This window comes from Astyanax mexicanus, chromosome 18 (genome assembly GCF_023375975.1).
Source record: "Astyanax mexicanus isolate ESR-SI-001 chromosome 18, AstMex3_surface, whole genome shotgun sequence".
Classification (NCBI taxonomy): domain Eukaryota; kingdom Metazoa; phylum Chordata; class Actinopteri; order Characiformes; family Acestrorhamphidae; genus Astyanax; species Astyanax mexicanus.
In genome coordinates this window covers 25,290,836-25,317,541 of record NC_064425.1, presented here as the reverse complement: position 1 = coordinate 25,317,541, position 26,706 = coordinate 25,290,836, and the positions used below count along the sequence as shown (strand labels likewise).

General features: G+C 36.5%; 1 protein-coding gene across 1 annotated transcript; it reads left to right on the top strand.

Annotated features, from left to right (window-relative positions):
* Nucleotides 1-2,370: 2,370 nt before the first annotated feature.
* On the top strand, nt 2,371-26,630 carry foxn1 (forkhead box N1). The gene is made up of 9 exons (XM_022683325.2): nt 2,371-2,499; nt 10,675-10,794; nt 12,928-13,266; nt 14,451-14,549; nt 15,077-15,204; nt 16,918-17,014; nt 21,236-21,443; nt 21,549-21,983; nt 24,870-26,630. The coding sequence occupies exons 2-9, from the start codon at nt 10,693-10,695 to the stop codon at nt 25,133-25,135; spliced, it is 1,674 nt and encodes a 557-aa protein (XP_022539046.2). The 5' UTR covers nt 2,371-2,499; nt 10,675-10,692; the 3' UTR covers nt 25,136-26,630.
* Nucleotides 26,631-26,706: the final 76 nt, after the last annotated feature.

The following is a 26,706-nucleotide window of genomic DNA, read 5'->3' as shown; positions in this document are numbered from 1 at the left end:
AAGATCATGACAGCAATGTCCTTCAGGCTTGTCTCCACATGGAAGAAGCCCTCGTGCGGAAATGCAGTTCTGGGAAAGCTGAGGAAGAGTGAGAGAGATGTGGCAGAGGAGTGTGTGGGGTGTGCAGCAGCAGTGAGGGAGGGTGCAGTCAGAGTTTTCAGCGAGGTCACCCCCTCAGGTGCTGACTTTGGGCAGCAAGCCTGATCTCTGTAGCAATGGGATGTGATTAAAGCTGTATCTGGTATCTCATTTTAAAAAACACACTCTCTAATCTCTAGGAGATTAGCTTCCAAAGACATTGGCAAGTGTTTGTGTGGGGGTAACTGCTTGTTTGTGCATGCACTTTTCCAACACCAAATTTCCAAGTAATAGGCAAACATGATTATGATTTAAACATACAATATAGTACACTGTAAAAAAAAACTGTTTCCTGTTTTTACAGGAAAACGCTGGCAGCTGTGGTTACCAGAGGTTTCCTGTTAAAATTACAGACGATAAGTAAATAACTCTACTGAAAAAAAATGTAAATTAATTTACAGTGATTGAAATCACTGCTAAATTACAATAATAATCTGTCAAGTTTACACAAATTAAATTCCTGAATTTTTTTCCTCTAACAAATGTCTTCCAGATACGACAAAGTAAGGACAATCTGATTTTGTTTGACAAAAAAAAAATACAGTTTTCAGTCAGCTTTTTTTTTCAACTTCGACTTATCTCTTACTATTTAACATCTTTCCCATTGTTTTTTAGATTTTTGTTCACACAGAGACAAGTTAGTACAATAGTACCTTATAAGGGTATGAAGAAGGAAGGACAGAGCGCAGAATACCAAAGTGCACGCTACTCCTTACATTGTGAACTATGCAAGTTAAGAAATTACAGAATCTAAATCTTAACAGAACATTATATATTTGTAATAGAACAATGTTTACATGTATTTATAAAGCTCTGAAAAAATAAGAAACCACTTAGTAATGAGGAGGTTCTTTGATTTTACCTAATTGAAAACCTCTGGAATATAATCAAGAGGAAGATGAATGGTCACAAGCCATCAAACCAAACTGAACTGCTTGACTTTTTACACCAGGAGTGGCATAAAGTTATCCAAAAGCAGTGTGTAAGACTGGTGGAGGAGAACATACAAAGATGCATGAAAACTGATTAAAAAACAGGGTTATTCCACCAAATATTGATTTCTGAACTCTTAAAACTTTTGGAATATGAACTTTTCTTTGCGTTGTTTGAGGTCTAAAAGCTCTGCATTTTTTTGTTATTTCATCCATTTTTCATTTTTTGCAAAAAATGACAATATTTGTATTTTGAATTTGGGAGAAATGTTGTCCGTAGTTTATAGAAAAAAACAACAATGTTCATTTTACTCAAACATATACCTATAAATAGCAAAATCAATTTTTTTATTTTATTTTACAGAACTGTATGAAAAACCCTGAAATCTAGTTATATCTGCCTGTAGATACTGTATATTTATGACTTTATGATGTAGTTCAGTGTATAGGTAGTAAGAAGATATTTGAGATTCAGTGATTATTTATTTAACAGATAAAAGGGTTGGAGATTCAACTTTAAAAGAGTTGGAGCTTAGAAATGAATCTGGGAAAGAAAAGATTTTTGCAGGGGTGAGGTATATATACTGTATATTGTTATATTATATATATATTGTTATTGCAATAAGCATTAAAACAACACTGAAACACATTTTCACTTTTATTGATCCAAAAACTGCATTTTGAGTCCAAAACACATACAATAGGATATGTGTGGACTGGTCCTAAGACCAATATATGTGAATTAGCTCTGTTCTGATTGGCTCCCCTATAGTGTATCTCATTCAAAAAACGTTACAAGCTGAAACACTCCTTATAATTCTAACCGGAATTAAACAGTGATAGGCTGTAAATGTGTTAGTTTTGTGACATCATACAGTTGATCTTTTTAAAATGTGCTGTGTTTGCAGATTGTAAGGCTCGGAGAGTGAATGGTGTATTTGAAATATTTAGCAGTTTTCACATACTACCTAAAATAATTGTGTAAATGTCTATGTTATGGGCCCTTTAAGATTGAATTAAGGATTGGTGTGGGAGCAGTATGAATTGTCTATAATAACAATAATACAGATGTCAATAGAAGTCCTTCAAATATAGAAACACCAACTTGTTTTGTGCATGTAGGTGTGTGTGTGTGTGAGAGTGTATATGTGTGTGTGTGTTGGAGAACCTGTTGCAGCAGGAACCTCTCCCATGGCTCTGTGTCTCCTATAGGTTGGCTCTGGGCCAGAGGGAGAGATATCTGTTAACACTCTTTCAGGTGAAACTTCATCAGCACACTGAGAGAGCTAACAAACAAGAGCAAGGAGCTTTATGTGGGGGGCGTTCATGTTTGTGGGTGTGTATGCGCATGATGTGCTTATTATGGGATGACCTGTGTGAAAGTCCTGAATGAAAAGAGACTTTGAGGAGGGCACTTGGTGAAAGGAAGGTAAGTCATACTAGTTATGATGAAAGATTCTGAGCCATGTTGGTTATTGTTGAAGAAGCCTAATTATTGCTGATCATTTATCAACACACTAATTTAAAATTTACAATGAACTGTGATACAAAATATAGTATGAAATATGGCAAGATTGTCCTTTTTTGATATTTTTTTTTCATGGTGTATATTTTGTAACACTGCGTTATATTGTGTACCATCATTTTAATCCTACTTCTAAATAACAGTTATACAGCACTTTCTGCACACATTCTACGTACAACATGGTTTTGTCACATATCATTTTTTTGATATTTTTAATCTTAATAAAACACAAGGGCACTGCTGTGACTCTGCACAACATTTTTGCAATATTTGTTATAATATTCTTGATTTTTAACAGAAGTGCATATTGTTCCAAGGTGCTAATAACTGTATTTTATGAAAAAAAAAATACATCAACATTATTGTACATACATATATTAGCAGTGTTGCAAAGACAATGAACTGGTGTCAGCTGTAAATCTCTCTCAATTGAGAGTTAGTCACTGTTTTCTATGTGTCCCATGAGCTCACATACACATCCTTCATATACTGCACAGATTTCTAGCAGCAGGCCATATTCATTACATCTGTGATTCCTTTAAGGCCCACATGTTCAGAATCTGGAGAGCCCTTGTCACAGGCATGTGTACAAGTGCATGCATGTATGTGCAGGAAGGAGACGGTTGCATACCAGTACCGTGTCAAATCATTGATGTAGTTAAATTTGCATATAACTCATGTAGTATTGGGACTCCAAAGTGTCCGTTGCATGTAGAGGACATAGAGAGCAGGAAAAAGAAAAGTCAGAGTGCCCTGTGATTTTGCACGCACGCAAATACAAGTATATGTATGACTTTAAACTTTCTCACTTTTAACAGCGTGGTCAGTATATCGTCATATAGTATTGTGTAGCCCTGGTCTGATGGGAGTATAACAGATAATGCATGTTTTATTTTATTTTTTTTGTGTGAAAATTAAAATTTTATACACACAAATTTAGTTAATAGCAAGTCTACAATGTAATGGGATGTTGCTGTAGTTGCTAAAAGTGTTTTGGACATTTGGAATTTGTGAAAAAGAATTGGTTGTTGCAGATGAACCAGTAAAGAGGAAGAGTAAAAAATGTTTTTGAGGATATGAGGTTATTGTGCTAAAAACCACAAGGAACTGGCATACATTCAACACTGTGTTTTACACCCATTCAAACACTCATGCTATCCAAATGCATACTGAACTTGTAATGAGGCAGTAGATATTAGAATAGAATCTGCATCAAATTGGTATTGCCAATTTGATCATACATATTAACATAAATATCTTTTTCATTGATATTTATAATTTATATTTATTGCACTCCACAAATGCAAAATGTGCAGGCTCAATTTAACTACTGAGCAGCATTCCTGATTATTATTCATTTTACTAAATTTAATAGAACCTCTGAAAACATCAAAAAAAGTATTTTTTAGTAAAAATTTCTACACCGTGTAATGTTTGTGTTTTATCAGTATTAGAATCAGAATCAGGAGATATATGAATTAAAACTACTGAATGTCATTATATCTTGAGTTATATTGAGTTTTAATCTATTTATTACATCAGTAGTTCTCCACAAAGATAATTTATGGTTATCCAGATCTTCACATCTGTTTCTTATTTACATTCGGCACTGTAGAAACCGCAAGCTGAAAATGCTTTGCTTTATTTGTATAACCCTCCCCTCCTTCTTTTAGGCACTGATTACTTTCATTTTCAAATTGTAGACAGTGGATTATATAAGCCCATGGTTGCAAAGTGCTTGAAAAATCAGAACATTTTATATCAGAGAATGTAAATGAATTGTTACTAAAAAAATTTTATCCAGTTGATACCTAACAAAATATAGTCAGTGACATGCCTCAGGCCTGTTTGAAACATTATGCATTTATGTATTATGTTCTAAAGAAAGACAACATAACTTTGCATTAGGATTTGTCAAAAAAAAGGTTATCAATTGTGGGTTAATTCTCATTTGATTTCTTCATGTGGTAAACAAAGTTCGGAAGAAATTGCCTTGAATTTGTGGTTGTAGCCATCAAAATATAAAAATAATATCAGGAGACATCTAATTATTCTTCCTGATTGATAGCGGTTAACCTGCTGTGACACATCAACAAACAAATAGGACTTTCCTCCCAAAATTTGGCAGTTAGCTCGTAACTGCCAAGCTTATTGGTATTTTGAACACCTGCTGTCCCAGAATCTTTGTGGTTTTTGCTGTGGTTTTCTGTTGTACATATTTAACTCTTTAAATGACCAACATCATCTTGTAGGTCCAGATCTCGTTTCTACACTGTAAAACGTAACTGCATTTCTTACTGAAATAATTAAGGTAACATAACTTAAGTATTACAGAAACTTATGCTGATAAAGTCAACTCAAAAAAGATGTGTTGCATTCTTGCATCATGCAGAAAATGAGAAATGGCTGAAAAATATGTAGAACTTTCAGACCTCAAATATTACAAAGAAAACAAGTTCATATTCATAAAGTTTTCAGAAAGAGTGCAGAAATCAGTATTTGGTGGAATAACCCTGTTTTTTTTATTAATCACAGTTTTCACGCATATTGGCATGTTCTCCTCCACCAGTCTTACACACTGCTTAGATAACTTTATTTTAGTCCTGGTGCAAAAAATCAAGCAGTTTAGTTTGGTTTGATGGCTTGTGATCCATTGTCCTCTTGATTATATTCCAAAGATTTTTAATTTGGTAAAATCATAGAAACTTAACATTTTAAAGTGGTCTCTTATTTTTTCTCCAGAGCTGTATATAAAGTGACCAATCTTAAAATATCACATTTAATGTATTTTTTATTTATTTATTTATATTTGCCATAATATAAATAAAATAATTTGGGCCACTTTAATCTCCTGTAGGATTCATTGTATCTGATTACAGGTCAGCTGATTATCTTAGGCCAGAAGTGCATCTTCTGTAGAGTTCAGCAAAGTATATCCTTCATCACATCCCACAAAAAAGCCATTTTCTTCACATAATTTTCACACAGCAGAAAAAGCACGGTAGTTAGTGACAGACGTGCCACAAAAGACGTCAGATCTGCCGAGTGGCACTTGTGGTAAGTGTCTGTGGCTGTTGAGATTATTCCCACTGACTTCACCTGAGATGAAACCTTTAAAGAGCAAAGCTTGCAGCCAAAGTGCCGAGAGGGCACATGAAAAAAAAAACACAATGACATGATGAATGAAAGGCTAAAGGGAGACACACAGTCCATTTGAAGTGTCAATCAAATGTGGGTAAAGAGGCAGAGTTTGCAGGCTGTGGTTGCATTGACATGCAAGAAACAAGCAAGAGATAAGGAAGAGTATTATGAGCATAAATACGGAGGAAGAACCTAAGGATTGTGTAAAACATTAATCTGTCAAACTATTTACACTATTTAAAGGTACTTCATACTGTGGAACTGTATTATGTACTTTAAAACTAGCAGGGGCACTGGCCAATGAAAACTGTGTTTGAAATCTACAGCATTAATAAGTAATGTGTGTTTAATATATGAGCATCAATGATCATATTCACACAGTTTTTATGACCAGGACCCACTTGGAGGTCCAGATGTCTTACACACTTTCTATAATTTATTTCCCATATAATTGTTACTAAACATGCCATACTATGTTAAAACCTGATATTAAATCTTAAAACATCTCATATTTTTCCCTTTTTAGAAAATTTTAAAACGATAAAACCTTTTTTTTTAGTTAAATGTTGAATCTTTTGATCAGGAATTGAAGATAACTTAAAATAAAAAGAAATAATTGGATCAACAAACAGTTAATTATAACAGTGAACTTATTTAAAACTAAATTATAGTATCTGAAGATTTGCATGTAGTCTTTACTTAGTCATGTTCAAACTAGTCCAAAACATGAGGCAAAATGGCAAGATAATCAACCCTAACTGTGTCTCATCATCACAATTATATCAGTTCATATGTTTACATCTCTTGTGATCTTATCTGATACAAATGTGGCATAACAATGTTTAGATTATATAATATTACAATTATTAATTACTGCCTTGCAGACATTATTCTTCTTTGATACATGCTCCCTAAGAGGTTTAAGCTTTCTGTTAAAATTTTACAGTCATCAGGTCTTGCATAGCTTGTCTAGGCTGCAGCTTGTTTTCACAGTCTCCATGAAAGAAGTGCAGATGATGACCTCAAACTTTTTCCTTAATTAGCTGTTATGTGCTCATATAAAACTGACTATCACTCTGAAAATTAAAATGATTGTGATGCACACAAAGCAAGAAAAGAACAAAAAAGATAGCAAAGCATAAGAGGTCAAATGTAGGTACCGCTTATGTACCTACATGCAAAAATGTTTATATGGTTGCCAAAAAGGCAGATCAAGTCACCCAGACTGGAAATTGAACCCTAGTCTTCCACATGATGTGGTAGCTTACTGGCCTGGGACGGGAGGGAGGGGTGCTCTCTTCTGTTTACCTTTTTGTTTGTTCACCCGGTTCCTCCTTTTTCCCGGCGGAACCACAGCCCAGTCCACAACCTCCTTAAACACTCCCCGTTCAGTTCTGGGAAGCCGTTTTTGCTTTCTATCTCTCCCCCCGGTTTATAAGGGGTGGCCAAGCTTCTCTGATCAGCTTTGTTTACTCTAACTCTTGCTCTCGCTCGGCGCAAGTTCGTTTCCTCCCTCTCTCGGGTCTCCGCTCTGCGCGTTTCTTTGGCTGATGCATTTTGGAAATCAGGCCTTTCCATCCAAGTGATTTACAGTAACAGATATGTTTCATGCCACTGTGAACAATTATAGACTCTATAGATTTATTGGTTCATTTTCAATGCATTGCACATATAGGTCATGAAGGTCATCTTGTGGTATCCAATGATGTAAGGAAATAAAAAAAAGCTTTGGCATGGTTGTGACAATATCTCCCAATTAATCAAAGAGTGGGCATTTACATTTATAAAGAAAGTGATCTCTGTTGGCTCAGTTGTCATTTCAGTGGAGCAGTTAGTGAGTGATCAGCGTTTTTCTCTTTGCACTAAGGACTATTTTTAAAGCCGGTCACACAGATCAGCATAAAGACATCTCAACTTCCTCTGTGATACTCAGTTACACTGCCTCTGTGTTTCGCATGAAGTCCAACTCATCCATCTCCATTTCACTTTACTTCCACGCTGCAAATATATTGGCTCTTGTGTGACAAATGCTTCATGGTTTGTTGGTGATTTTAATGAGTTTTTGTCTCAGTCTTTGCAGCCTATTTACCGTAAGTGAGAGTAGGCCACTTTTCCAGGAACTCACCTGTGGTCGTATATCTTACGATCAGGTATCAGGAGGCTAAAATTAAGAAATACATTTCCCCCTTTTCAGACATTTTCACTATCAGAGAAAGTGCTTACGTGTACACTTAGGAACAGATTCAATCACTGTCAAAAGTTTCAGAGTGGTGAGCCTGTGAAAGAGCCCTGGAGTGGTCACATGGGCTGAACAGCTGATGGAGCAGCCTAGACAGGTCCACTGTTACAGGACAGTTCCAGCTAATTGTAAGTGGAGCATCTGATACTCCTGTTTCATGAATATATCTTAACTAGATTTGAATGTAGAAAGTGTGTGAACAGATTATAGATAATAGTAAATTATGGTAAATATTACGCAAATGAAATTAAATTAATAAAATTGGTGGTTACAGGATGGCAGTTTATACACTGTTGCTCAAATGTTTGGAATCAAATCAGAGGCTGTGGGGATGTGAGTTTAATTGCCATGGTCTTGCTCTCAATTTTCAAATACACGTAGAAGGTCAAATGGCCTATTTATAGGTAAATAAAATAAAAAATATTGCTATTGCCAGAAAATGAGAAATGGCTGAATTAACAAAAAAGATGCAAAGCTTTCAGATTCATAGTTTTATATTCATAATGTTTTATGAGTTCAGAAATCAACATTTGGTGGAATAACCCTGGTTTTCAGTGTTTGTAAAATCAAAGAAACTCCCGGCGCCCACACCGTTACCAAGCCTTTCACAGTCACAGTCTTCTTAAATCCTTGCAGTGGTCAAAAGTTCTGATTTAACTTTTGGGGCTTCACGCTTTACAGCCAAGCTGCCCCAAACTCCACCCCAAATATGTCAGAATAGGCAGGTCTTGTGAGGTTTTCTGGTATGCAGTGATCAGAACATATCAAATAAAACATTTATTCCAGATCTTTAATACAAGATTTGTTACTGGCTAAATGTACCCAGTATATAATGCATCCTCTGTGTGTCCTAATCACAGCTTGAGCTTGATCTGGCATGAGTGATTCATGTGTCTGCAGAACTGGAGAATCCACATGATCCACTCACATTCACTTACACACACTCACACACACATACTTGCAATAAAAATTGTTTGGCAGTTTAGTGAGCTGCAGAAAGTCTTTCAATGAATCACACAGAATTCACACAGGTTTAACAGTTCAGATGTCCCGCCCCTCACGATGAGTTTGATTCTCTGTTGTCCAATCCCCTGCTGAAGTAAAGGTTCTGATTGGTCCAGTCTCTGACATTGCTCAAAGATTTTTGCTCAGATCGGATTTGGCTATTTTGACAGTCATATTTGAGAGACGACTTCTAGCTTTATAAAGGGAAATGAATGCGTTAGCAGCTCATATGTGGAGCATCTTTTGCTGGAGTGGAGAAACAGCAAACAGCTGGTCTGAAGTTCATGCTCAGGTCGAGGAGGTGAAAAAAGGCCAGGTGGCTTGCTTTTGCTGTTTTTGCAGCTAAGGCTGCACAGCTGCACCAAGAGATGTGTGGGTACGAGAGAAAAAAACTCATGAATTCCGATTTGACCGTTCATATTTATGTCGCATGTCCATGGGTCAGATATATATATCCTATTTAGGACCACATATGAAAGTGATTCAAATCTAATTAAAAAAAAATCAGATTTGGCACGTTCACACAGCCATGAAAAAAATCAGATCTGGCACACATTAAGCAAAAATCTGATTTGAGTCATTTCAGACTGATAATGTGAGTGTAGCCTGAGTTTGACTCTTTACTCAACCCCCAGCTGCTACAAAGATTCTGATTGGTCCAGTGTCCAAGTTTGACTCTCTGTTGTCCCACCCTCAGCTAGAAAAAAAAGGTTCTCATTGGTTCAGTCTCTGAATTTGAGTCTCTGTTGTCCCACCTCCAGATAGAAAAAAAGGTTCTCATTGGTTCAGTCTCTGAGTTTGACTCTGTTGTCCCACCTCCAGCTGAAATAAAGGTTTTGATTGGTTCTGCCTCTGTGATTTATCTCTGTTGTCCCACCCCCAGCTGAAATAATGCTTATGATTGGTTCAGTCTATGAGTTTGACTCTCTGTTGTCCCTTCCCTGGCTTAAATAAAGGTTCTGATTGGTTCAGTCTATGAGTTTGACTCTCTGTTGTCATTCCCTTGCTTAAATAAAGGTTCTGATTGGTTCAGTCTTTGAATTTGGCTCTCTGTTGTCTTCTCCCCTGCTTAAATAAAAGTTCTGATTGGTTCAGTCTTTGAATTTTGCTCTCTGTTGTCTTCTCCCCTGCTTAAATAAAAGTTCTGATTGGTTCAGTCTTTGAATTTGGCTCTCTATTGTCTTCTCCCCTGCTTAAATAAAGGTTCTGATTAGTTCAGTCTTTGAATTTGGCTCTCTGTTGTCTTCTCCCCTGCTAAAATTGAGCTTCTGATTGGTTCTGCCTTTGGTTTTTGACTACTGTTTTGTCCTTTTCCTAACTAAAAATACATATTCTGATTAATCTGATTAATTGCATCTAAGTTTGACTTGCAAAAGTGATTCTTTGGTTCTTTACTGTGTTTAACTTACTGGCAGCATGTGAGAAGTATAGATTCATAGGAAAATGTACCAATATACCAAAAAGTAAAACGTAAAAGTTCTGGTAGTGCGTATTGGCATATTTGAAGCATATTTAAATTTTTAGTGCAGATATAATCAGCATAGATTTTGTTTATATGAACATGATCACAACATTTCTGTTAATTATTCCTGACACAAGTCTCTCATCATACAGTACATACAGTCTGTTCCATCTGTGCAACAGAAAAAAAACTTGTCCAAATGATGTCTTCTTTTCTTATGGTCACTCTGCAGAAACAGTGCTGGGGATTGATGTCTACTGAGTCTTTTCCATTTGTGGTCAGCAGCAGCCCACCCAAGAGCTTTCAAAGTGCCCTGCTGGTGAACCCCTGCCTACAAATGCCACTGTCCCAGGTGTGCCTTTTCCTTCACCCTAGTCAGAAATGAACATGTCTGGATGCTATGGTACACATGCAGGCTTATGTATATTTCATTTGACTATTTTTTTGTACTTGCCGCCTCACATAACTTACTGCCGTCAGGCAGCTGCATATGGTAGCACGTACATACTTTATGCTCCTGCTGCATGAAGAGGACGTGAACCTCAGCAGAACACAACATCCAAGGACATAGTGCCCTGGAGCCAACGTGCCTGTGTTTTATCTTGTCATTAAATCAAAGTTCCTTTCATTTATATTAATTAATGACAACCCTGAGGGGGTTATATTTCACGGCAAATGCTTTAATGTAATCTTATCAGATCAAGGGCCTTTATATATCTTTGCATTTTTAAACCGAAAAAGAAACACCTCCGGTTTATTTCGTGAATGAGTTTGAAATAAAATTATGCCATCTGTTCGAGTTAAATCAGGAGCAGGTGATGCTCTTCATTTAAAGGAGCTCATATAGTCTGGCAGGTTTGAAAGTTAAAACTTCAAGAAGCTTGTTTTCCAAGATTTTATTATGGGGCCATTCCACTGAATCGGTGCAATTTCTGTCCCCAGGAAATTACATGTATAAATGTGCACAAAAAATAGCTTTAAAACACATTTTATTATTAAACATGGAGTCTTCTATATTGACCCAATTGCGAAAGTAAAATATGGCATTAAAAATATTAATATAAACTACTTATATATTAATAAAATAAATAGCATTTGTTACCTGTTCCTACTCTCTAACTTTACCATGAATTATTAAAATCCTTGTTGTTGTGTGGCTCCAAATCCCGTCTTTGCTTTAAAGATATTTTTTCATAATAAATCCATAATATCTAAAGTTAAAATTCACATTTTAGTTATGTCCCTGGTTTTCACTCATTCCTATAACACATTACCCCATCTGAACAATCTGGAACATTCTACAAGTCACATCTACAACAGGAAGTGACATCAGTTGTTTTTTCTGAAGACCAAATGAGGCCCAAAATTCAGTTCCCTTATTTGTTTTTCTGTATATTTTATCTTATTTTAACTATGACTGGGGAGGTCAATCTCAACACATTTTCCTGTTACCTAAATTAATTATTTGATGTTACTAGTTTATTTTTTTAAATACAGTAGAATGTGCTCAGTGTTCTTATGCTATTAGCACATTCACCATTTAGCTATTTTTCATGTTTTTGCTAATTCTGTGCTTAACAGCTCATTCCTGTTACTTCAATTCCTGTTACTCAAAACATAAAAGGTAACAGGACTGAGTGCCAGTAACAGAAGTGATTTTTGTCATAAATATCAGTTATTTGAACATGCAGTCAACCATTTCTTTAAAATAAAGACTTTCTTGGGAGAAAATCAAAGGAATTAGTGGACCTGTTTTTAAACATGCTTTTTTACTGTAAATGTCACATGAGTTTTGTAATCATCTTCGGCTTAGAAACTTTTTAAAGAATTAAGTAAAGCTGCCTGAGATCGACCAGAACATGTTTTGAGTAGTTAAATACATGTTATTAGATTCAGAGTTGAAGAATATAAAAACATATGTTTAATTTGGAAGAGTTACAACAAGCAGATGGCACCGGTGGAATGGCCCTGTGACAATAGAAATACATGAATTTGGTGAAATTTGTTTATTTTAATTATCTTACGATGAATGTGAATCCTGAGGAAGCTAAAGAACACTGCACTGTGGGGACCTGCAAGATTGGTATGCAAATGTTTGGGTTTTTCTGCATTGAATGTAAAAATTATTTCTACCAGAGTTGCTTGCCTGCGCACATAGACAGTTCTAACCAGATGCTTCTGGTCATGATCATTTCCACCCACTGCGCTGTCCACTGGTAATTGATTGAGTGCTAATGACGTCTATGAATCTCTAGAAACCATAATCAGGTCTCACTTGAACTCTTGAACTGATAATTTGTGTCGCCTTACCATAAGCAAACTGGCCAGTGCTTATGTACACTTACAAGATAACACCTCACAACTTATACCCGTGTGGGTGTGGCCCAAGCCATCACCTGAGATAACACTTCATAATCAGTTTAAATACTGCTATAACACTGGTCCTTAAATCAGAATTTTCTTCTCTTTCGTCTCTCATTTCTAGTGTCCCAAGCCCAGCATTGCAGAAGACTCTGTCTGTAGCTCTCAGAGAGACAGCGCCACCTACATGTTAAAGAGCGGTCCTGCAGAGCGTTTCCGCAGGCACAGTGTGGATGGGAGCTCTTTGAGTCAAGAATCTGACTCTGGCAAAGACAAGCGCTTCCACCCTTACAGCAGGCAGTACAGCGATGGAGCTGCCACTGGGGCTGGAGGAGCCTACTGCTGCCTCGGAGAGTGCCAGCTGACTGATTCAGTCTCTCCAGCTCTCAGCAACACAAAGGAAGTAGAAGAACATAATGCCTGGACCCCCCTCAGCAACAGTGTACAGTCCTCCATCTTTATGGTAAGAGTAAAAACTCCAGAAGAGACCATGGCTGGAGTTTTCTTTTTGCAAATTAATAGAAGAGAACTGATATGACATTGAACCTTGAGATTGGCTGTTTTTTTGGGTTGGTTTAGTACACTGCAAAAAAACAAAAGAAAAAATGATCTAAATCAGATTTTAGGAATAATGGTCCTATTATTAAGTAATTTGAACTCAAAGTATGCACAAAAATTTCTTTTTGAAATTTATACTCTTTTTCAGACGCCAAATTTAAGACAATTTTTTTTTCACACATTTTGAGACACTGTGTTTGCTTTTTTGTGAAATCTTACCATAAAAAAATGTGCTTACCTCATTGTCAGATTTTTGTGATTGATATAAGAAAATACAGTTAATAAAAGGATTGTAGAACCCTTTGGGATTACTTGGATTTCTGCATAAATTGGTCATTAAGTGTGTTCTGATCTTCCTCTAAGCCACAACAATAGACAAAAAACTATTATGCTTAAACTAATACCACACAAAAAAAGATATGTTTACATGGTTGTATTGAACACAACATGTTAACATTCACATTGCAGCAGGGGGGAAAAGAAAATGATGTGAACCTTTAGATTTAATAACTGGTTGACCCTCCTTTGGCAGCAAAAACCTCAACCAAACGTTTCCTGTAGTTGCAGACCAAACCTGCACAACAGTCAGGGGGAATTTTGGATCATTCCTCTTCACAATACTGTTTCAGTTCAGCAATATTCTTAGGATGTCTGGTGTAAATCGCTCTTTTGAGGTCATACAACAGCATCTCAATTGGGTTGAGGTCAGGACTCTCAAGAAGGTGTATTTTCTTCTGTTGAAGTCATTCGGTTGTTGATTTACTTCTATGTTTTGGGTCGTTGTCCTGTTGCATCATCCATCCTCTGTTGAGCTTCAGTTGGTGGACAGATGGTCTTAAGTTTTCCTGCAAATTGTCTTGGTAAATTTGGGAATTCATTTTTCTGTTAATAACAGCAATCTGCCCAGGCAGCAAAGCAGCCCAAAACCATGATGCAACCTCCACCATATTTCACAGTTGGGATAAGGTTTTGATGATGATCAAAAATAAACACATCATGCTCTAATTTGAAGCCATTCAAAATAGAGATAAGAAAGAGTTTGATGTAGTGGTGCTAATAAACCTATGGTGTATTTTGGTTTTGGGACAGGGAGCAGAGCAGAGTCCTGTTGAGATGCAAACCAGGCCTGAAGAGCCGCCCAGCTATTCATCGTCCACCCACCATGCATACAGCACCCTCCATCAAGCGGTAAACTGGGGGCTTTGGGGATTTTTTTTTTGTAAGAAAAAACTACAGCCACATAAAGAGCCTTTCTGTTTCGTACAAGGTGGTTTGGCCTGTTCTCACCCTTTTGATTCAAAGCTTTCATAATGCATTCTATTTACTGTGTAATGTCAATATCGCTCTCTGAGCTGAACCCTTAACATGTGTCAGCAAGGAAGAAATGCGTCAAATGATAACACTGAGGGATATTTTGGAACTGTTTCATACCTGCAATCAAAACATTGGCAGGATATTCTCCCATATCTTCACAGTGTCAAACTACAAAGACCAGTACAAGACAGCTCAACATGAGTACAGTGTGCGGGGAAATATGTGGGCGGCTTTGTACAGAAGCTTTATTAGCAGTGTGTGATTCAGTGCACTGATATGGGCAAGAATTACAACGTGTCACAGAGTCTGAATGCGTTCTTTATTTTACTTGTCTGGTGTATAAATAACACACCATTACACATGAACTAATGATGTACAATTTGTGTGGATGGTCTCTATAGTTTTCAGGTGAATACCCATCTGGAGGACTAGTGGGCAGCTCGCACTTCTCCTACCAAAGCCTTTCCTCTCAAACCAGTCAAGAAAGTCCAGCGCAGACCCTCTACCCTAAACCCATCTACTCCTATAGGTAGGCTCATGTGCCTCCGGCCTACTTCATCCAGCACTAAAATAACACACCTGCCCAGAACGAATCACTCCCTGAGGCACGCAGGTGTGTGATGAACTGCCGGTGTCCTCAGTTTATGAAATCAGAGCTTAAATTTCTCTTACTTGTGCAGATATTTCCATTACCTATCCCAGTGGGAGCCAATTTCAGCCTGTGGTGATTCTAGACTGAATATGAAAAATGTCTGGGGTGCCACTGAGAGTGCAGCAGTCTTAGAACTTAAGCTTTATAATAATTGTTTTTACAAATAAATCAATAAATCAAATGTTTTGGTAATTATGCTCTCTTTACATACAGCTCTGGAAAAAATAAGAGACCACTTAAAATGATGAGTTTCTTTCATTTTACCAAATTGAAAACCTCTGGAATATAATCAAGGGGAAGATGGATGATCTCAAGCCATCAAACCAAGCTGAACTGCTTGAATTTTTGCACCAGGAGTGGCATAAAGTTATCCAAAAGCAGTGTTTAAGACTGGTGGAGGAGAACATGCCAAGATTAAAAACCAGGGTTATTCCACCAAATATTCTGATTTCTGAACTCTTAAAACTTTATGAATATGAACTTGTTTTCTTTGCATTATTTGAGGTCTGAAAGCTCTGCATCTTTATTTGGGAGAAATGTTGTCCATAGTTTATATAATAAAACAACAATGTTCATTTTACTCAAACATAAACATAAATAGCAAAATCAGAGAAACTGATTCAGAAACTGAAATGGTTTATTAATGTTTTTCCAGATCTGTATACTGTCACTGCCCCGTAAAATAAAATAAGTAACTTCATTTATTTTATTTATTTTATTTATTTTATTTTTTTATTACGTAATTCTAAGACGCAAACTGTCCTTTAAACTCTATCACATTTTCTTGATAAATGGACCAATAAAAACTCTCCAAAATACCTGAAATAAACTCTTTGTTACACTGACATCCATTGATAGTTAAGAATTGTTATATCTCTCTCTTGTAAAGTTGCAGTTTTGGAGATATATGTTTTTCATTGGACAGTGACAATATGCTTTGTTCCTGGTATGGAAATGATTATATGATATGATTTATCACTGAACTACTGATGAATTTTGCTATTTAACCAAATCAACATATTGCATACTTAATATTTGCAATATTTTTGTCCAATATAAAGAATAGAGGAGGAAACTTAAATGGCACATGGTGAGTGCTGAATTAAACATTATTACATCACAATACATTCCAAAGCAAAGGATGTAGGCAGTTTAGAGCTAGTAATAAGGTTAAAAAAATTAATGACATTCTTTCAAACAGGTGATGTTAATGGGTGGGTGAATCTAGCAAGTATTTAGCATACTGTCCCTGATTTGAGTTTGCATAACATACTTTGATTCTATTGTTTGTAACTTTTCATCAAACTATTTAAAGGTTTAAATTTGTCTACTCAGAATGATCATTCTGTAGTGTGTCATGATTAAGAGCATGAAAATGACATGGAAGACAGTAGATCAGTGAGATTTACGGAGCACACTGTGTTCTGCTGTGTATTTATTCAGTTATATGAGACTGATTTTCTAATGTTTGTTTTTGAAGCTCATAAAAGTCTCAGTGCTGCATGTTTTATGAAGACTGAAGCAACTTAAGGAATCAATAAATCATTATATGGCAGTGTAAATGTTTTTCTTTTCCTCGTATTTCTGCAGTATTCTCATTTTCATGGCTCTAAGGAACAGCAGAACTGGCAGCCTGCCAGTGAGTGAAATCTACAGCTTCATGACGGAGCATTTTCCATACTTCAAGGTACACCAATCAAAATAGTATTATATTTTTCTCACGATTTTACCTCCTCCTCTACACCACTACTAATGCACACCAAATAAAAGACTGGATTCCTGGGTGTTTATGCTGTGTGGTGCTTTGGATGTGAAAATGCAGACGCATTCATACTCAAAATGTAATATTACAGTGTTACTGTGATTAATTAGATTTAATTTTTTTTCTTTTTCTCAACTCTGGTCCTGGAGGCACATTGCCCTGCACTTTTTTAGTGCTTTTCCTCCCACCAACTAATCAGCTGATTAACAGCCCATTGTTAAATTGTTAAGAAAAACACCATCAATGCAAACCTCTTCGGTTTTTAATTTTTTAAGAATTGAGTGACAATTCAATGATGAATGGAAAATAGAAATGCTCCAAAGTGACGTAAAATAAAATCTACAATCTAAACTTTATTTTTTTTTTTACTATAAATGTTACCATTTTATTTTTTGTTTGTCAGTGATTTTTTTTTTGTGGTGTAACAGGAATGATACAGGAGTGGAGGGTCTTATTATCATTAGCAGTTATTATCTTAAATCATTAAGGATAATTAAATAGTATTTCCCAATGATTGTAGAACAGCATGAACAGCATCTGTGAAGCCACCACATATCTAGCGCCTTAACTGACTGTTACTGTAATATATATTTTAATGATATATCAGCTCATTTTCCAACACATTTTGTTCTACTGTCTTTTCATTTCTAGTTAATTTACCTTTTCCCCAGAAATCAATATTTGAAATATCATTCTATTATATCATAAGAAGCCGGGGCAATATTAGCTTTGTAGTCTCAATAAAGGCACGCTTGGTCTGGGAAAAGGGGTGGAGCTACAAAATGAGTAGGCGACTCTGGATTCACCTCTTATCTGTACTGTGCAGACTAGAACAATGACCTACATGGGCATCCATGTTTTCATGCGCCTTATAATCGCCTTATAATCAGGTGCCCCTTGTGTATGAATATTACCAGTCAGGTTGTAAGAAGCAGTAAAGCCACTCCACTGAAGTACAGTGCTATACAGGAGTTCCAGTTTCTCCAGCACAGATACTGTAGCAGTATTAGCATTACCTGCTACTTGTGCTAAGCAGAGTTGAATAATATCAAAGAGTTGAATAATATCAAAATGTAGCCTGCTGCTAACCCCAGATAGTACTGCTGGAGCAGCATTAGCATTAGCCGCTGACTGCACTAAGTGCTAGCTCTTTTGCCAGTCAGAGGTGAGTATTATCAGCCTGTAGGCTGCTGCTAACACTGGTTAGCACTGCTGGAGCAGCATTAGCATTAGCTGCTAACCACGCTAAGCTCTTGCTCTTTCATTCGTTTAGGGGTGAGTATATCAGACTGTAGTCTGCATATTTACTGTGTTGAAACAAGCTACATGGGACAAACCACTAGCTAATATCGCCTTGGTTTACCTGGCTTACACTCAGGGTTCCTCAGTGTAGCTCTGTCAGACGCATTAGTGGAAATCTGCAAATCTAAGCTTACTGTAAATAAACGGAAGCGCTTTACTCACCCAAATAAACAGTTTTCAGGAGAGAAATCTGTGTAGATTAACATCTGACACTTGTTTTACTTTAAAAGAAAATGTTTTTTTTTATTTACAGTTTTGTTTACTTAGCTTAGCTTAGCTTAGCTTTACAAGTCTCGGACCCAGCGGACAGACCTGCTGAATTAGAAGGAAAACATTGCAATTAATATTCTGTATAATAAAAAGACAAAAAATGTCTCAAGATATTTAAGTATCAAGATGTTTTATCTGTGCCATATTTATACCCACTCCAAGTAAGTTCTACTGTATGTTCATTGGAAAATAGGCTGGCAAAGCCCCAGTCATGATCAATGACTGAGAATCACAAGCACAAATACCGTTCAGTGCTGGATTTCCTGCAGACCGTGCCCGTTGCAGCTTGATCTCAGTGCTTTAATCTGCCAACTTGGTCCTGCTCCCAGGTAGGCTTAACAAGAGAAGGGATTTACAGCATGACACTGTTTTGGGTCGCTTCCAGACAAACTGCAGGGCACTGGTGTACGGGAGTATTGAGGGTACTGGTACAACTGGTAAAAGGGAGGGTAATACACGCCACAAGTTGTCGTGTCGACCCTGTTTCTCTGACATTCGATTTATAATATAGTTATTATAAAGCTCTAGTTTTGATTGTGTGTTTTGAGACTGATGATTTGAATTAGGTAATGAGTGTGCCATTCATTATATTACTGTTGACTTGCCAGGTACACATCACAAACAGAGCTCCAGGCATCAGAGCAACTTTACATTGAAGCCATGGTTACATTCCTGGTATATTATGCCTACACAAACCAAAGACGAGCTCTGTCTTCCAATCAATGTAAAGACATGGGTGAAATGTTCATGTTCAAAGAAAATGTACCTAGAAACATTCTGTTACATTTTAGTTTTTGAGCAGCATTTTTTATTGAATGCCTGCTACAGATGCTAATCTAAGTCTTAAAGCGTTAAAATGGCATAACTACCTGCTATCTCTATGTATCTCAGCATGTATCAAATCACATTAGAATAGATGCAAGTAAACCACCTCCATATTTCCACACTATTATTTGGGTGATGGGTCATTCTCAGCACTGCAAATACACTGACTGGTGTGTTTAATTCCTTAACAGGGCAGGATTTTTGTCACTTTTTTCTGCCTGACATTACACCCCTAAAGCTTGAGGATTTCTATTCAAGAATGACATAAAAGGCTTTCATAAGGAACGTTACTGAAAGTCATAATTGTAATTGTAATAGAAAGTATAGAAAAAGTCAAGTAAATCTGCAACTGTCAAAATATAGGGAATAAAATTGTCTCTTTCCTGAACTTCATTTTGAAATCAATACAAATCCTGAATACAAATCAACCAGTTCATAGATAGATAGATTCTGAAAAAGATTCTAACGTAGATTTAAAATATTAACTATACTTTATAAGATATAAGTAAAAAAATGCTGAATGAAGAAAATATACATTAATATATAAATACAAAAACTATACAAAGTGTGAAAGTAACCAGCTGTTGATATGAGGTAGTGCAGTAATTAAATTAATTAAATTTAACTAGATGTACCAAAATAACATTATGTATCTCGACAAGTGCTGCGAAATGGCTGGTTTAAAAAATACAGAAGCCCACCAGGAAACGTTACAAGAGTAAAGTCGTAATATTAAAAGGAAAAAGTAGTTCAGATTTTGCTGTGGAGGCATCGCTACCGGTAGCCTAGCCTGTGTTGCTCTTTGGTTCCGGCTCCCAAACCATGAGGCACCTTGGTGCGTGCGGTGCTTCGAGGAGGTTGTGCTATCCTCTTCATCATGCAGCAGTCCAGCCTTTTAAAACCCAATTGCTGATAATGGATTTTATGACACTGCTCCACGCTGTCAGCATCCACTCGCAGACTTGAGCAAAAGTTGCTATTCGCATGTGGCCAGTTTTGGTAAATTATTTCTCTCCGCTTTTCATCCAAGCCTTCCATTTAGCTCAGAGTGCCACTTTAAAAGCACGATTTACGTTAATGTCGATTATCTGCAAATATTCTGTTGTCCTGACGAGTCATGGATGAATCAATACACCTTATTTATTGAAAACAGTTTTTTGGGTGAGCAAAGCACTTTTGTTTATTTACAGTAAGTAAAGAGATTTCAGATTTCCAACCTTTTAAATTAAACTGTCATTTTTTTTTGGCGGAATGAAGCTCATTAGCCAGTAAACAAAAAAAACAACAACATATATTAGCTGCACTGTTATATAAGCCACAGTTTTCAAAGTTTGTGAAAAAAATTTGTGGCTTACAGCCCGGAAATTACAGTATGCAGGAAATGTTTACGTTTATTGAACTGTATGCATAATTTACAGGAAAGTAAAAAAAAAAAAAAAAAAAAAAAAAATATATATATATATATATATATATATATATATATATATATATATAAGCATTATAAAATGTTATTGTCAATGCATAATTTTAGATGAAATATGAAGTCAAGACTGGAAACTGCTTGACAGTCAGATTGTGGTATTAGAAAAAGTATTTTTGAAGGCATGATGATGAAATGATCTTTAAATAATTTTTGTTTCATGAAAAATATGATCCTAAATGCACTTGTCTCAGAGAATTGCCCATATGCATATATTTTCTGTATGGCTACTTTCTCACATGTCTAATATTTATCTCCTGGTTGAGCAGACAGCACCTGATGGCTGGAAGAATTCTGTCCGCCACAACCTCTCCCTTAACAAGTGCTTTGAGAAAGTAGAGAACAAGAATGGGAATTCATCTCGAAAGGGCTGCCTGTGGGCTTTAAACCCAGCCAAGGTGGAGAAGATGCAGGAGGAGCTGCATAAGTGGAGGAGGAAAGATCCAGTGACGGTGCGCAGGAGCATGGCCAGACCAGGTGAGGTTAATAAGTGTGGAATTATTTGTCATATCAGTCTGTTAACCATTAAAAATAACTTATTTTTATAAATGTTGATTGATCCATTGTTTCTCATTCTTACAGAAGAGCTGGATCATCTTCTCGGAGAGAGACCAGAGAAGCAGAAGTCCCTTTCTTCTCACCTCAACAACCACACATACCCACAGTTCCCCAGAGTCACCATGCCTCCCTCCTATGGCCCTGGGATTCACCTCAGGAAACCCCAGTACACCCACTACAGCTTACCTACACAAGCTGTCCCACAGCACCCCTACCTGCCCTCCAACCCCCATGCCTTCTCCTTCTACCCCAGCATCAGCCAGCAGCCCAGCACACAGCTCCCCTCAAGAACAGGCAACCTGGATTCTCCTTTACCTGCACACACCCCACCCAGCTACAGCGCCGCTCTGCAGGCCAGCCACAGCGCTGCGGGCAGCATGCAGGAACTGCTAATGGAGGCGGAGCTGAGCAATGACATTGACACGCTCAACCCCAGTCTAACAGATCTGCAGCTTCAGGGTAAGAGCATTTATATATGTAATACATAATAAAGGTAGTTAGATAATTAAAGGCCTTGGAACATTTCAATCAATTAATCAATCAATCAATCAATCAATCTTTTATTTTTAATGTAGCCGAGCATTTACAAATACAGGGATTGACATGACAAAGAAAATAATAACTACATTTAATCATTTTAAAATAACAGTGAATTAAAGATAAAATAGATCAAAATTAAAATAGGAATAAAAAAAGAAACATAAAATAAGAATAAAACTTGGTTTAATTGATAAGAAATTAAGATCAAAAGAAGATAAAATAAAAAACCAAAAAACAGTTAAAATTTAGCTTTTTAATTTTTTTAAAATTAAACTTTTAGATAGTAGAATAAAAAAAATATATAAATACATAAAATAATAATAATAATAATAAAAAATAAAATAAACTAAAACAAATAAGTTAAAAACCAATAATACAAATCTATTTAAAAAAATAATAAAATAATGAAAGAAATGAAAAGGAAATGAACTGAGAAAAGAACTAATATATTAGAAATAAAAGTTAAGAGTAAATAACATTAAGTAAAACTGTCTGTAAAATCCTGCCTAAAGGTGGTTAGATATAAAAGTTTTAAATGATTTTGAAGTCTGAATTTTTTAAATGTAAGGAGTAGAAAGTTCTGATAATTGTGTGAAAATGTGAGGAGTAGAAGCAAAAAGTAAGTTGAAAAATATTTACTCTATTAAAGAATAGATAACCAAAATTTCCAAAAAGTAAAATAAGAAAGTATTTGAGTATTTCACATTGACCACACAGATCGGGATAGCTACTTTGTCCAGGCAAATGGAATTAAAATTGAAAACATGCACTGATGAACAGGTTCCTGTGAGAGGGGTTTCTGTGTAAAAGGGGATTATCCAATTATGCTCGTGCTTGGCTGAATAAAATCATATTATACTGGCCTGCAATTCGCATGAGGTAAAAGGAAGAAACTGGACAGACAGAAATTCTGAACAAACGTGCTGAAGAGTTTAAAGATGAACTTGGAAACATTAAAAACATTACCATCAAACTGGACACTAGGCCAGATACCTAAGCCTAAATCTCTGAAGGCCTGTCTACATAAAACTACATAATCTACTTGCTATATTTACTTTCTTGCTGCTGCTCCAGACAACTCCGACCAATCAAAGGAGACAATATGGTTTATTGGTGCGCATTTTGGTGCGTTTAGGTTTATGCCTGTGTAAAACCAAACCAAACAGAGGGAGAAAGCTAGCTGGAGGACAAAAAAATAAAAAGATTACCTTGACCTCCATGGAGGTCACATGGATGACAGGTCAAAGGAGCTTCTCACTCATAAAGTCACACATAAAGGCCTTTATAACTACCGTTTTCTGCCACATGGTGTCACATCTGCACCATCTCTTTTTTTTCAAAGAGCAATGGATCCTATACGAGTGGTTCAGCTGAAGTTCAGTGTTATCTGAACGATATTTTAATCAAAGAAAAAACTGAAGTAGAGCACTTGAAAAGCTTGGATGCTACCTTGCATCAATTGCTCTGTCAGGACAAAGCCAGGAGTTGGACAGATCAGTGTTACTTTTGCCAAAAAATTGTCACTTGACAAATTTTATACTGCCCTACAGTAAGCGTGCAATGCTTCTGCCTGTGGGGTTGCCGCTGTTATATACCATATCATGCCAGATAGAGAAGAAATATCCATAGCATTCATTTCACATGCATGAGGCCCTTGGCATAATCTTTGGGGTTTCGCAAATTTTACCAGTACTTGACCCTACTGTGTAAGTGGGTTGCATTCAGGTCATTGTCAAATTGTTCACATGAAAGAACTTGCATAAAGTTACTTCTGTTGTCCAGGAGTCCATGCCACACCTGGCTACACCTACCTAGGATTGGCCACAGGGTCACAAACATTCTTTTGGTCTATTTGAACAGAAGAAGTTCCTTGTGGCCATTGATGCACATTGTCATGTGTTTATAATGTGATCTTCTACCATTGAGAAGACCATTGAGACATCATCTGGAGAACACACTACTACAAGGAGCAGCTACACCTGCAGAGTCAGTTTTACCACTTCACCAGTGAGTCTAAATGCTGTATCCCCAGGCCCTGTTACTGCTGTAGTTTTATCAGAACCTGCCCACAACTCACATGCTATCTCTTCATTGATGCCAGGTAAAATCTGGTAAAAAAAAAAAATCCTTGTATTTTTTTAAATTACATTATAAATTGTGAATAGTAATCGTTACTTACCGGAACAATTAGTAATCAGTGCGAGCGAGTGTGTAAAATGGCTATAGGAGTCCAATTTCCAAAAACTATATTGAGTATTTTCAATCTCACCCTCTCCTTCCCACCTTCTCCTCCTCAGCCAATCAGCTCTCCTTCCTGCCCCTCCTCTAAACCCATACATCACCCAGTGCCCCTTCCATGTTTTAGCTTTTCTTTTTTTTTTGAGGGGTTTAGTACCTGTAATATCTGGTGACACATTTCGATCATGTTACTGCAGAAAATATAATCCTTAATGGTCCCTTAACATTCGTCCCTTAAAATAAAAAAGCTGTTTTTGTTATGGTGTTGACTATTCTTTTTACATTGGCACCCATTAAAAGTTCATGTTTTTTTTCTTTTCATGTAAATTAGTTTATGGATTTCTTTTAAATCTACTTAATTTGGTTGTTTATGGGTTAGAGAACAGTATACTACTTATATGCTGTATCCTAAGTGCTGTCACCTAGTGGACAGGATGATGGGGAAACTAATAAAACAAGTTCTGAAGTAAAAAAAAATCATAAGAAATTTATAGACAGTAAAGCAGGTCTGTGGACCTGAAACACATACTACAGTTTTGACTCACTGTTGACTCTCATTCTCTTCAGGTCATCTTTGGGAGGAGCTGAGAGACGACAGCTTGGCCCCAGACTCACTGGCGATCATGGACACATCCACCTCCCCCGGCCAGATCAGCCCCAGCCAGGCTGGGGATTGTGTGGGCGTCTGTGGCTCAGGCAGTGGGGAGGTGAGCACAGCTGGGTCAGAAACAGGCCTGCAACTCACCGGACTCTACTCACCCAGTTTCAGCAGGGCAGACAGCATGACATGCCTCCACTCCACCTCAACAAACACTCCAATCTCATTGCTTTGAAGTAACATCTACCCTAGGCTGTCATCTACCTTGTACCTGCAAATAGTGGCCACTTTATTAGGTATGCCTACTATATACAGGTGCGTCTCAATAAAAGAGAATATCATTGAAAAGTTTTGTCATTTCAGTAATTTAGTTTAAAATGTGAAAATCTCTCTCTATATATATATATATATTCATATATATAAGATGTACTTGTGATGAAGTGCACTTCCTCAATATGTAGTACACAGAGTAATCTATTAAAGTATTATATCTAAAAATATTGGCTTACAGCTAATGACAACCCAAAAGTCAGTATCTCAGAAAATTAGAATATTATATAAGACTAATTGGTACTTTTGGCAGTGTGCGAAGTCCTGCTATAAAAGGAAATTCGCATCTCCGTAAAAGTTGTCAGCAGAGAGAAGCATAAATTGTTGTGAGATTTTCCACAGTGACTGTAAACTTGATAAAATACAGTGGACCAACACCAGCAGATTACATGTCTCTCCAAACCATCACTGATTGTGGAAACGTCACACTAGACCTCCAGCAGCTTGGACTGTGTGTCTCTCCACTCTTCCTCCAGACTTGATTTCCAAATGAAATGTAAAATTTACTGATGATCAGTGATGGTTTGGAGAGACATATCATCTGCTGGTGTTGGTCCACTGTGTTTTATGAAGTCTTTCCTTCATGCTTCCCTCTGCTGGCAAGCTTTATGGAGATGCAGATTTCATTTTCCGGCAGGACTTGGTTTAAAATAGATCACTCTCTGTGTAGTACATCTATATATTGTATGAGATTCATATTTTGAACTGAATTACTTTTGATATGCACCTGTATTTGCACATAAGTGCAGTGATACATAATATGGCATAATGGCAATTCTGACATAATGGCAAATCTGTAAAAGTTCTCATTGTCAAAGCCTGTGAAAAGGTAAAACACTGGATTCAACAAGGTGCTTGAATATTTGTTTTTGATAATTTTACATAATTCCTTTGTTTAGTTTAGACTTGTACATCTAAAACCCAAAATCAAGAAAAAGTTGGAATAGTATCAAAATGCCAATAATATAAGCAAAATGTTTTATTTTATTTGACATTTAATTGATTGCAGACAATTTGAGCCCAAGATACTTCACAATTTCTCTGCTTAACTTAACATACTTCCATTCCTGCATTTCAGCCTGGAAAACATTCCAAAAAAAGTTGGGACGGAGACAATAAAGGGCTAGTCAAGTTTTTTTTTTAAATAATAATAATAATATTGATAATAATAATAAAAGGATTTTAAACTGCCTCCAAGACCACACATTTTCCAGGAATTTCCAGCTCTGGAAAAAAATGAGAGACCACATAAAAATTATGAGTTTCTTTGGTTTTACCAAATTAAAAACCTCTGGAACATAATCAAGAGGAAGATGGATGATCACAAGCCATTTTTGTACCAGGAGGGGTGTAAAATTATCTAAAAAGCAGTGTGTAAGACTGGTGGAGGAGACTATGCCAAACTGAAACGTGAAGAAAAAAAAAAAAAAAAAAATGAACTACCAAATAATGATTTCTAAACTTTTAAAACTTGAA

Bases quoted from the DNA above. Each gene is read 5' to 3' on its own strand.
- foxn1 (XM_022683325.2), top strand. From the start codon at position 10,693: ATGTCTACTGAGTCTTTTCCATTTGTGGTCAGCAGCAGCCCACCCAAG. The intron at 15,205-16,917 runs GTAGGCTCATGT...GTATTTCTGCAG, and splicing joins AAACCCATCTACTCCTATAG to TATTCTCATTTTCATGGCTC. The intron at 17,015-21,235 runs GTACACCAATCA...CTGGTTGAGCAG, and splicing joins AGCATTTTCCATACTTCAAG to ACAGCACCTGATGGCTGGAA.